Below are 13137 nucleotides of genomic sequence, written 5' to 3'. Positions count from 1 at the left end.
AAGGGCAGAAGGAGCCTGGCTGTGCCGCGGGCAGCTGCGAGCTCGGCCGCAGTTGCAGTCTGAAAACTGCTCGTTTGAACCTCTGGGGATGTGTGATTAAGTGCTTCTTTTCCAAGGCTCGTCAGTCCCAGTGCCGTGGGGATGGGGCTGAAGTGACCTCCTAGGCAGCTCAGAGCTCGTGTCGAGCTTCGGTGTGCGCCGTGGTGACGAGCGAGGCACCTTGAGCTGAAACCACAAGGCTGCCCCGAGGAGCAGCTGTGCAGGAACCAGTCCCAAGTGGGCAGGCTGAAGTGTCTCTGGCTGACAGGCTGTTTGGCTAAACTGAACAAATAAAATTGGGCTCTTCTCATACAGGTGGTTGAGCAACCTTTCAGTACAGCCATTGCTTGCTGTTTTACCTGCATCTATCGCAACTGGTGTTTGAAGTTGAGCAACCATGTAGGAGGGCATCTGTTTGTCTCAGAAATAAAGTGGCAGGAGGTGCTGTGAGCCTGCATGGTAGAGGGATTGTAACATAAAGGCTCGGTAAGGCCTTAAGAGGAGGGAGGGTAGATTCAAGTTAGATAGTAGGAATAAGCTCGTTCTTGTGAGGGTGGTGAGGCACTAGAACAGGTTGCCCAAAGAGATTGTGGACTGGAAGTGTTCATGGCTGGGCTGGATGGGGCTTTGAGCAACCTGGTCTAGCAGAATGTCTCCCTGTCTGTGGCATAGAATTTGGTGCTAGATGATTGTTAAGGTCCCTTCTAACCCAAACCATTCTAGAATTCTAAGCAGAAGGTATGTTTGGCATTCACAAAATCAGGGTCTGCAGAAACAGTGGGCCAAAAAGAGGAGTGAAATATGAGAAGGAAGAAAGCAAAGAAAGTCCAGAGCAGGCTTCTGTGATTCCATTTGAAAGTCTTGAGGATATTCTGTAAGGTTGATAGATCCCTACTGATGTTAATATTTAGCTGATTGTAACAGGCTTCATGTGAAGCATGTGAATGGCCATAAAACAGTAGTCTGCTTCGTGGTTAGAAAACAGAAACCCAGAGAAGATAACAGCTGCTTCCTGATGCCACCACAGTTGCTGGAAGTATTGCTTTCCTTACCAAACACTGAGAAGGTTTCTGACAAAACCTCCACTTTTTCAGATGTATTTCATCTAGTCTTGAAACCAGCTATATAAGTAAGACTGTAGAGCCAAAAAAAAGTTCTAACATTGTGGAATGTGTTCTGCCTTGTTTTGTACAAAGATACCTGCTCAATTTGTACTACTGTTACTGGGTGTGTCATGAAGGGCAAAAGTGAGTTGCTCCATCAGGTAAGGCTTTTCAGCATGGTTTCTTGATTGCTAGGAGGCAAATGTCTCAGTTGTTGGCTTTATGTCAAGTTTTAAACTTAGGTAACTGTCAATAAAAGACAGTTGTCTGTCTTCTCCATAGAAGAAATGGAGAGTTATGTCTTCCTGGAGACAATTACTTCCACAGACTACAGGACTCTATCCGAAAGCAAATTCCCTTCTTTCTTTGCTCTAAAGGCAAAAGTTTCCTCAAAGCCCTGAGATTATTGTGTCTGTTTGAAAAGTCAGCATCTAATCACTGCTTGTTTGTGGAAAATTAATTGAGATACTGTTTGGAATACCACTGTTGTGCTTTAAATGGCTTGACCTTCAACAGGATAACTGAAGTTACCCGAAGTGGTGGAATTAAGTGCTCCATTATTGTGGTTTGGGGCAATCAAAACTTGCAGACATCTACTGGAATAAGTAGCTTCAGTTTCAGCTTCATAACTCGAACACATGAAAGCAAGCATAATTAATGCATGCTGCTCTTCTCAGGTGGAGATTGCTGGCATTAGAATTGCATTATGTCATGGATTAGCTTTTGGATCTTCCACAAAGAAACAAAAGAAATTGCTTTTAAAACTGTCATTAGTAGTTAATTGTTCTGCTGGTTTCATATCTGGTGTCTCTCAAGTGGTGATTAATAGGGGTCTGAATGACTGTAAATCATAGAAATACAAATTTACACTGAAGGTGTCTTAATGCTTTAAAATGAGCACAGTAAGAAGGTAAGCTGTAGGTAAACCTTTTCTGCTTCTTGTAAAATGCAGCAGTAATGTTAGTTTGAAAGGAGCCGATTAGCATGTGAAAGCTTGAGAGTTCTCTATATTGTGAACCTGCAGCTGCATTTTTTTTTAAGATCCTAAAAATGAGACCTGTCACTAAAATTGTCTTGCTTAAGCCACTAATAGTGGGCAGCTGTGCCCTCCTACTTCCTATCCTGTTGATTTAAAACGTCTTCTGAAAAACATCCAGTAAAACAGCTTTCCTCCTCCTTTGAGACAGAAGACATAGAGGCCATACCAGATAAGCTGTCATTTTCTTGTGGTCGAAGCTTAGATTGCTTTAGTCACATAAGGAATCCCAAGGAGTTCCAAAATCTTCTGGTAATAGAAAAATAAGCTTGGAGATAGCAATCTTCTGGGGCACTTTGAAATGTCTCTCCCTGATGACTCAGCAGTAATGCAAATGTAGTGACTGTTACTGTAGAAATATAGTTCGTTCTCCTAAAGCCTGAGCACTTGCTGATCTAAGCTGTCTGGGAGCTTTCCTTTCATTCAAATGAGCTTCAGAAGAGTTAGCATCAGTAATGTAACTAGGGTTAGCTGATCTTCAGTTCTCATTAGCAAATCTTTAAACAGAAGGACATAAGAGCTTTAAAAAAATGCCCTCTCTGGGCTGTGCTAGAAACTGAAGGACACAGCGCCTGCTTGTCTTGTGTGGTCTGAGAAGTGAACAATCTTAACTCTTCTGCTAAAGAGTGGTACCCTTTCCACTTAGGGGATGGCAGTGCGGGGGAAACAAATATTGGCAGTTTAGCAGCATTTGCAGAATGGTCTCTGGCCTGTTAATATCCTCATTGCCAGTGAGAGGAAATGTGTGGAAATTTTTGGAAAAGAAATCTTCCCCACTGTAACCTCTTTGGAATGAACTGTAGTACCAATGTAAGGCATTTATCAGCTGTGGGTTACTCTTGTCATGTCTAGACACTTAACAGAAAGCTGACACTTGGAAACTGAGTGAGTAAATCCAACAATTGTTGTCCATAGTTCTGGAAATGTTAATACAGTGTTTTCTTTTAGGGACTGAAGTTCTCGGAAACTGCTAATTTGGAATGGAGTGACTTTGGGAATAGGTGCATGCACATGGTGCAGTATCCTCACCATTGGACATGGTGCAGTTCTTGCAGCTGTACTGGCTGCAGAGTTTTGGGGCTGGATGCCTACATCTGGAAGCATCTACATGCCCCTGATTTGCCCTCTTCTAGGAGGACGAATAATTCCAGTCCCATGTGATTGTGAGGATAACCTTGCAAGACCTTGGCCAGGGCTGCCTACTCTATTAAAATAGTGTCAGTATGATTCTATTTTAGGCTTTCACCTCCCTGAAAACAACTTACACTTTAAAAATGAAGGCTGACTTCTGTTGGCACAAAGCATTGTGCCAGGTGACACATCTGAACTAGTTTAGTTAAGGCTTTATGAAAATATTTGTTTGCACTTGTCTTGTGAACTTCAATTAACAGTTACTGCAGATCAATAAGAAAACAAAAAGCAAGTGGTTAGACAAGCCAAGGGCACTCTAATAAAGCACTTCAAAGCCACCTGTGGCTTGTAACAAAGACTTAGAAATGCACATCCAGTGCACTTTCCTAAGTAAACCTGACTGTTCCCTTACCAAAGCTATTTATAAACCAGCGCTCTGAGGAAATGTTAATCAGTGTTCTGCAGCTTGGGGCAGCACTAGGTTTTCTATGAGCCTATCTGTTAGCTGATTTCTTCTCTGTCATAATTCAGAACTGAGTCCTATCAGTGTCTTTGTTAGAAAGAAGGTGTTTAAAAGTTCTGAAGCATTTTACAAGGTCTAGTAGCAAAGTGTTAAATATATGCTGTATTCTAGCTTTCACACACAGATCATTAAGTTATTACATAAATTGCTGCCTAGGTGATCACATAAATTAACCCCATACATGACCAAAGTGTAATTGCATGTTAGATCACTGAATGTGTTATAGCTCACGTTTGGTGCAGCCACAGTCAGCCCAAACTTACTGACAGTAAGATCTCTTGCAATCTTTGGTTTGACCTATTTAGATAGGTATATGAACAATTCCAAGTGACTTCAAAGCTTCCACAGAGGAATTTTAGCTGTATAGCTTTGTCATGACAAAGCTTGATGGCTTTTGGCATACTTTTAAAGTAGTTGGGGTGGGATCTTGGTTGCTTTGAAGGGTTTAATGCCTTCCACAGACCATAATGGGATTTTACCTTGCTAGGAAAAAGAGAGCAGCAAACATTTGTCACAATGACAGCTCCTGAGGGAAATGGGATTTTTTAAATACTCATACATTAATCAAAGTTAATACCATGGCAGCTTCCTGACTCCTGCCCGTCTTCTATTTGTGGTATACTTCTCTCTATGTAGATTATGAAACAAACTAATGGGTTATTTTCTTCTTCCTTCCATGTGCTTTTTGAATGGAAAACAATGATGGCCCACTTGAACAGTACGGTAAGAAAAGAGAGGGGATTTCTGGTTTCGTGTTCTCCCTGACTTCAGTAACTTGCTGTCTTTTTGCCCCAGCACTGTTATGACCTTGTCTGCACCTAAAAAGCATACTGCAAGCCTCCAGGAGAGATGTACTTGGTATATTTAATTGCAAGTGTGAGGTTAAGGTGACCAAATGTTAACTCCTTGAGAATGCCCTCAATTAAAGGGGCTTCATTTTTTCCATACTGTTTGCTAAGGAGATCAGATCAGTCTGCATAGCAACAATATTGGTGCATAACCAAACTACTTGGCTTATCTTTAGTGGCCTTTATGCCAGACAAGAAATGTACTGTATAACTCTCACTGGAGACTCTTGTGTCCTTTAGCTTTTCAGTTTGGTCCTGAAGCTGGGAGTGGGTATTTTATGCCTGTTGTACTGTGAATCATAATGTTATGGAAGACTTGCTCTTCTACATAGACCGGAGACAAACTATAGATGTAGTTTAATTCTAAAGTACAGAAACTTCAAAGGGCTGCCTGCCTGCTTGAAGGCACTTAAAACCAGATAGCTATCTTACGTGAAATGGTTATAAATCTAACTCCCTGGTCAACAGAGGAAAGCTACTGCTGCAGCACTTCTGGGATGTGAGCTGATGATTCTTCAGCTTGTGCAGCCTGAACTTGAGTGGTCCGTAGTCTATAGTTTATTATTTGGCCATGTTCTAATGGCAGTTTGTTAAGTAAAAATGCCAAGTTGATTTAATTTACTTTTGAAAACAGAAGTCATCACAAAGGTTCTTATAGCTGTAAATGTTTCATAGATTAAAAAAAATCAAGCTTATTTTTCTGAAACTACAATTGTTCAAATGAGACTCCTGAAATGACTATAAAAACCTCACCAAGTACATGTAGTGCCTCACCAGTTACCATTTGCAGTCTGCTTTGGTGTAGTGATGCTAACACAAGTTGTCTTGGTGTCTCTCTGTGCAAATAAGCATAGTCATGACTAGTTGTTTTTGATCCTCTTATTGTCCTTTAAAACTATTTAATTGGCTATTAGAGCTTCTAAATCAACATGTTATAACCTGCTAACTTCATTTTCTCTGAATCTTCTTGTTCTATTGCTACCTGTATTGTGTGGTATTACAGGTACACATAGCTGTACAGTGTAAATGCCATGTAGCCATGCAGCTCTTCTCAGTTATGCCTTGTTACCTCTGATGTGCTTGAGAGACTTGAACCATTACAGAAGTCAATTTTCCAATCAGTAGGAATATAGTAAACAAATGCCTTTATTGCATTCTTTGGAACAGTGTTGTTACAAATCTGAGTTTGGATAATTGCATGTTCTGTAGACACTTGCAGAAATAGTGCAATATGCAAACAGTGCAGTAAGGTTGAACTATCAAAACAGTGTGTGCTACTTAAACTCACTTTTTTTTCCAATTGTCTCTTGTATTGCAACCCAAATCTGCAGGAAGCATTTTAATGTTACTGTAGTGTTGCAAGCTAGTATCCAGACTGTCAAGAGTATCTTGGAATTAAAATTGCAAGATATTTAAATATTACCTGAGAATTCTGAGTCACTGAACATGTTACAGTTAGAGAAAGTGTCAAAAGAATGGATATTGTTGGTATCTGCAAAGCTTTTGCGTGCAAGGTCCATCTCTTGCCATATCTGGCCAAGTTACTTTTGGGCATCCTTACTTTCACATTAGAAGAAGCTGATGGAAATATTGCCTGCACCTTCTGTGGAAAGAATTCTAGCAAAGCCTTGTTACTCCAGAGTAATGGAAATTGGACTTACAACACTATTTTTCTCAGTTTAGAGTCCTGTAGATAATACCCATCAAACTGAGCTCTTGTCAGTTGTTCTGGCTTGATTCTTTTCACTTCTTGTCTGTTTTTCCTATCTGTGTGCACACCTGTAGCTAGCTGCTCTACTCTGACATCACTAAGTACTCACTAAATTATTTCAGCAATCGCAGATGAAGCTCAGGGTAGCAGTTTGGTTTGGTTGCGTAGTCCTGGTCTTTCAAAGAAAGGGTGTTGGCACTCATAAGATGCTTGCTGAGCATTTCTTCATCCTCAGCGTAACATGAAAACAGTTCCAGCTCTTAATTTCAGCAAGTCCTTGTGTTTTTCATCATGTTTTGAGGAGTCTTATCTGAAAGACAAAGGCTAATTCTCTGCACAGGAGTGAGCTGTAAATCTGAGGTTATTGTATGATGATACCAATCAAATTGCTTAATGACTGCTGAGTCATAATTACACAAAGTGCCACTTCAATGGCTTTATGGTAGTTTCTCTTCAGTCTGCAAGAAGATTCAGACCGGGTTCCTTTTCCTTCCCTAGATCCTGGGAAGACTAGATCATGCTTAAAGAAGGGTTTAGTTTTTCTCTCTGACATCAAAAGTAGTCCCTGTCTTACCTTGGAATTTTACCCATAACCCTGTCCTCTGTAGCTTTGTGTGGGTAAGGAAAACTATAAGAATACTGCAGGAGGTCTTTGTTTCTGTGTAACTTTATTGTCCTTTTCCCTCTTTACAGCACTTTTGGGGGCCAGTTGCCAACTGGGGACTTCCTGTTGCTGCTTTTAATGACATGAAGAAATCGCCAGAAATCATTAGTGGACGAATGACATTTGGTAGGACCTGAGACTAACCTCTTGTTAGTAAACTGGTGGCAGAACACAGTTTCTGTCTTTCGATATATTATTAGTTGTCCATAAACTCGTGATCAAAGCAGATGTAGATATCAAATAACTTGTTATATATAACTTCAGAGGCCACTTAAAAATCGAGGTACTGAAAAATTGCAGAGCTCTTTGGAGAGCTTTCCAGTAATTTGAGGGGGAGAGGCAGGCAGGTCTTGAGCCTTAGCACTTTTGCTCACCAGACTGTCTCTAAAGTGTAATACTTTTGGTATCTTATACTAGTGCACACACTTGCTCAAAATGCATCTCTTTAGCCAATTTTATTCTCTTATGCAGAACAGTGATGCTTTGTGGTTAGTGTGAGACTTAAATATTTATCAGCTCTGACAAAGTGAAGAAATGGTAATGCCTGGTCAGCAGGGTGCAAGAAGCAGCTAAGGAGATTTTAACTCCTTGCAAAGAGTTGCCTATGAGAGGCTAGTGTGACTCTTCATTAGAGATTATTTTTAAATGAGAAATCATTTTTAAATGCATAAGCAATGTTTGGAACACATATAGCTTTTGCAGAGATGTCTATTTTATGTTCAAATTTTTTCAAGAGTCAGAAACCTGGTAGCTTTAATTTATTAGCTTAACTTTGGCATTATGTCTCTTCCTTAACTCACTTAATAACTTAATTCTGAATAATTCCTCTTCCCACAAGCAAAATACCTTTGGCTTAAGGAAATTTATGGCCTCATCATCATTAAGCTCTACTTAGAGTAATTCAGTTTCTTAAGCAACTTCCTTGAGACAGAAGACTAGTTCAAATAATCCCCAGTATAGTGAAAGGATTTTGCAAATAGTGTTTTGGTGGCAACTACCCAGCTCAGCAAAGCTGAGACACTTGTTTAATTTTTGCAAGTGTATGTAGTGTGGTGTGCGTACACAAATAATCTTTTTTATCTCTATTTTTTACCTTTAAAAAAGCTGGGTTTTTCTTTAACAATTAGTTTCCCCATTGTTTGGGATTTTTTTCTTCAAGCCTGTCAGTGTTGCTAAACTAGTGAATTCTTGGGTTGTAATTCCTGTATTTAAATGCAATTATGCAATTATGATAGGAGGGTAGATTAAAATAATTTCTGATTTTTCTGGAAAGCAGGTAACAAAACTTCATGCTTCTGAATGTTCATGATTTCCTGGGGAGGGAAACCTCTTAAAATCCATTTTGAAATGTTCCCATCAAGAACTATATTTAAGTAATTAGTATGTTTAAAAATACTGTCTTAGAAATGGTCAGAATAATTGTATTGGACAGGCCATGTCTCATTGGGATTAACTCTTATTCTCTGGCTGGGATAGTTTAGGTATAAACTTAGACTTCAGTTGCATGACTGGATAGTGTATGAGCAAAATGAATGTTTAGGGGAAGCTGCAGCCCTGTAGATTTTCTTTTGTAGCAGAAATGAGCACTGTTGTGTTCTCTTGCATTGGATCCTCAAAGTGGACATGTTTGTAGGACTGTTGCAAAACTCAAAAGCAGCAAGAAATGTTCTACTTGTCATTACATTCCACTGGTAGGAAAATGATGCCTCAACAAAATGCAGCTATTAACAATCTGTTATCAATCTCCATCATCTTTTGCAGCACTGTGTTGTTACTCCTTGACTTTCATGAGATTCGCCTACAAAGTGCAGCCAAGGAACTGGCTTCTTTTTGCATGCCACTTGACCAATGAAGTTGCACAACTTATTCAAGGAGGACGACTGATCAAATACAGGCAAGACACACTTTAAAATGGGGAAGTCATAAACTGATCATTCCTGGAATACTTGTTAGTGGTTTTACCTGTGGTGCAAACCTCTGCATAGTTTCTGAACTTGTTTTAACTTCATTACCTTTTGCAAACCTATTAACAAGCCTCTCAGTAGGCCGAACCTGTTACCTTGCTCCTCCTTTGAAGCTTCTGAGGTGTGCACATAGGAAAGGCAGGAAAGGGCATGGGTGGGTGTAGACAGGACTTTCAGCAGCTGCTGGCTATTTTGGGGGGTGTTTCATGTATTATGTTAATTACTCTGCATGTGTCCATCGCAGTAACTAACTCCTGAGATGGAAACATCCATAAAACTGTGAAGGAGTTGTATGTCTGAAAGAGAAGTGAGCAGAACCTCTCATAGCTCACCATTATGTATGTGAGGTAGATCCAACTGAGAGTGACTGGAGAACAGACTGCAAGCAGTCTCATACCCTCACTGTGTAGCAACTAGTGCAGATGCTGCCCCAGGCAATCCTGATGGGTCAGAATTATGACTTTTCTCTCGCTGCTCCTAGAAATTTATGTGGAGCAATGGGAGAATGAAACCTCCTGAACTAAAAATGTTAAAAAATGAGACTGAGCAAAGCTGCAAGCAGAGTTGCATTTGCATAACTAACTGGCCAATGTCCTTCATTCCAAAAGTTCTACCATAAGTTCAGATTTTCTTCATAGCAATTGTAGGTCAGTACCCACTCTTACAAAAGCTGTTCTTCTCTTGGCAGGATGGAGAAAAAGAACTAAATATCTAACTTGAAATATGCCAGGGAATGTATTCAGCCTGAATTACAACTGAGGAAGACTTGCCATCTACAGTTGCTCTGACAATTACAGTGGAGATAAAAACCCCACCTGTTATGAATATGACCCCATCAAGAATTCTTCTACTCACTTTTTTATCTTGCCTTTTAAAAAGTACTACTCAGCAATGTAAACCATTACATTTAAAGTCTTGCTGCCTTACAGGTCCATAATAACTACCCTTTTAATGAAAAGTTAGTCACCCAAGTAACAAGCAACATTTCTTATCTAACAGCCCACAAAAATGGCCCATTGTGGTTTGACAAAACCAACATGTTTTCAAATCAACATGAACAGAGGTCAGTAAACAGAACTGTAGGTGGTATCATTATTCTATGTATTAACATATTCTTAAAAGCCATTTAACTTGAGTGGATTCATTCCTATTCTTGTCTTTTTTTCTTTTTTTTTATTTAAGCAGTGGCTTGCTGATCTACAAGAACAAATGTGTAGATAGGCAGCCTGGAAGTGACCAGCCATCCCTCTTCCATTACTGCATGCCTTGTCTCAGTAAAGAGACTTCATCATTAACGTACATTTTTAAGTCGCACATTATTTAAAGAAGGCTTGGAAAAACAAAAGCATAGCACTGAATGAAGGAAGGCAACAAAGTTCTCAAAGAAGTTCTAAATGAATATTTTTTTTCCTACTGTTTGAGTTGTTCTAGGTGTATGTAATCCTTACATGGGCAAAAACTTGTTTGTAGTCTTAAGATCTGAAGGACACAAAGTGCCTTTCAGTAGTTTTGACTTCAATGCAAGCGTGGTTTTCCTGCGTGGCCTGCCTGAAAGTTACAGTGCTGTAAAGATTAATATGACAAAGAATGTAAGAATGTATGCGATGGATTTTATTTCAGTGCCGTGGTTTTGAACAATAAACATGTTCCAAATGGCAATAAATCTCTTGAACACTTTGAAAAGTTTTGGTTTTCCTGTTATGATACTAGGTCCTAAAATGAGATTTTAGTATGGAGTGTCATTTTATTACTGTTTGCATGAAGCAAAAACAGGCTGAAAAAGTAAATGGTATGTACTGAGTTTAGGTAAGTGTCCTCTGATGGATCCTACTATCTAGTACTTCTTCCCCCTAGCAAGGAAAAGAGGATGTGGGTACTTGACTTAGACTCCTGCTGTGATAGGCAGGGTTAAATTTAGAGCTCTCGCTATGCAGCTAAATAAGTAATTAAGGCTTGCACTAATTCTACTGTGTTCCCAGTTGCATGATGGCCAGATTTAACAGGCATACAAGAAAGAGGCTTACAGGGCATGTCTGTTGGATGGGTAAAACTAGTAATGACAGCTACTTGCTGTTTTAGAAAAGTTAGTGCATAAAGGTGCCCTTTCAGTACTGTTGTCTTGTCACAAAAGTAGTCTTCTCTCCCTCACAGAATTGGTCAGGTTGGAAGGATCATCCTAGAGCACATTGCACAGCGTTGCAATCCAGACAGTTCTTGAATATTTCCAGTGTGGGAGAATCCATGACCTCTCTGGGCAAGCTGTTCCAGTGCACAGTGACTCGCACAGTAAGTTCTTCCTTGTATTCAGGTGGGACTGCCTGTGCATCAGTGCCCTCCCTATCTCCTGGAATAGAAGCAGCATTAGACTTCTGTATAAATGAGTAGGGAGACACAAGCACATAAGGATAACTCATTTTTTGGCACCTTATAGATTGTTGTATTATTTCTGGAGAGAAAATAAGTTACAGGTGTGTTCGAACTTCATAGGTATGAAATGTAGTGTGTTGGGATGATCTTGGGCAGAGCTTGGTAAATGGTATGCTTTACTCTCACCTGGTACTTTGATCACTGTTCATTAGCTCCTGATTGTTTTCACTTCCCTATCCAGCTGCTTCTCTCATTTTTCTGGTGGCTGCACTCTACTTTCTCTCGTGTTTGCTTCTACCTTTCTCTTTGCTTTCTTCCCCCTGTCCATTCACTGTGACAAGGCTCGCATTCCTTCTGGACTAGTGCAAGAGTGAATTGCAGGTGGAAAGCAGGCTCTTGCTTTGATTAGGTTTTAAGCCAGTGATGCTTCCTATAGCCCATACAGGCTTTAAAAAAGGGGATTGATTGCAGAAAAGCATTTTTCATACTACTTGAAAAGACAGGGCCCTATCTGGGATGGAGAATTGGGCCAGGGCTAGATTTCCACAACCTGTCAGTCTGCCTTGTGACAAAAACAATTTATATGGGCTGAGTGCCACCAGGTGGCTTGTGACCTGTGTCCTTCAATATTTATCAAGCTATTTACATACCATTTATTTGCTTAAATATTGGTGCTGGGAACAAGGGGGCACATTAAGGAAGTGAAATGAGGAATTACTGCAATAAATACTTGTATGATTAATCTGCACCTTTCTCTCCAGGCACAAAAACAGATGCTGGAAAGTAGTGCTGTGGAAAAGGACCTGTGGGTCCTTGTCAATGGCAAGTTGAATATAAGTCACAGTGTGCCCTGACAGCCAGGAGGGCCAACTGTGTCCTGAGGTGCATCAGGCAAGGTGCCAGCCAGTCAAGAGAGGTGATTGTCCTGCTCCACTCTGTGCTGATGCAGCCTCACCTTGAATATTGTGTGCAGTTTGTGGCACCACAACACAAAAAGGATATAAAGCTATTAGAGAGCATCCGAAGGGGTGCAACGAAGGTGGTGAAGGTCCTTGAGGGGAACCTGTATCAGGAGCAGCTGAGGTCACTTGGTTTGTTCAGCCTGGAGAAGAGACTGAGGAGAGGCCTCATCACTGTATACAACTTCCTTATGAGGTCAAGCAGAGGTGCAAGCACTGACCTGCTCTCTGGCAGACAGTGACAGGACCCAAAGGAATGGCCTGAAGCTGTGTCAGAGTAGGTTTAAGTTAGATATCAGAAGATGGCTCTTCACCCAGAGGGTGGTTGGGCACTGGAACAGCTCTCCAGGGAAGTGGTCACCAAGCCCAATAGAGTTCAAGGGGCATTTGGCCAATGCTCTCAGGCACATGGTGTGATTCTCAGAGATGTCATGTGCAGGGCCAGGAATTGGACTCAGAGATCCTCATAGGTCTCTTCCAACTCTGAATATTCTGTGATTCTGTGAAAACATTGAAACATACTGGTATATGGCCATTTTTGGCTGGTGCTGCTTGGGATAATCAAAAAAGAGAAGAACACTTTAAAGAGACCATGGGGATTTTATATTCTTGAGTCTAAATAACTTAATAGAGCTAATGGCTTCCTTTTTTTAATCTTTCCTTCCCCAGCCTGCTCAGGTTGCATTAGATGAAAGAATGGGGCTATGCCAGCTTCACTGATTAATAATAATCCAAAGAGTTTAGTATTTTGATTTGATTTACAAGATTATAGGGCTTGTCTCTACTTGGTAT

The 13137-nt window shown here is 40.5% G+C and overlaps 1 protein-coding gene across 1 annotated transcript; it reads left to right on the top strand.

Annotated features, from left to right (window-relative positions):
* Positions 1-4681: 4681 nt before the first annotated feature.
* On the top strand, positions 4682-10696 carry MPC1 (mitochondrial pyruvate carrier 1). The gene is made up of 4 exons (XM_009074640.1): positions 4682-4708; positions 7085-7181; positions 8817-8949; positions 9708-10696. Exons 1-4 carry the CDS (start codon positions 4682-4684, stop codon positions 9724-9726), a joined length of 276 nt encoding a protein of 91 aa, XP_009072888.1. The 3' UTR covers positions 9727-10696.
* The last annotated feature ends 2441 nt before the right edge of the window (positions 10697-13137 follow it).

Source organism: Acanthisitta chloris, unplaced genomic scaffold, assembly GCF_000695815.1.
Source record: "Acanthisitta chloris isolate BGI_N310 unplaced genomic scaffold, ASM69581v1 scaffold37375, whole genome shotgun sequence".
Classification (NCBI taxonomy): Eukaryota; Metazoa; Chordata; class Aves; order Passeriformes; family Acanthisittidae; genus Acanthisitta; species Acanthisitta chloris.
This window is presented reverse-complemented; position numbering and strand designations above follow the sequence as displayed.

Coding starts and splice junctions, on each gene's coding strand:
- MPC1 (XM_009074640.1), top strand. CDS start 4,682: ATGTACTTGGTATATTTAATTGCAAGT. Junction 4,709..7,084: donor TGGTATATTTAATTGCAAGT/GTGAGGTTAAGG, acceptor CCCTCTTTACAG/CACTTTTGGGGGCCAGTTGC. Junction 7,182..8,816: donor TAGTGGACGAATGACATTTG/GTAGGACCTGAG, acceptor CATCTTTTGCAG/CACTGTGTTGTTACTCCTTG.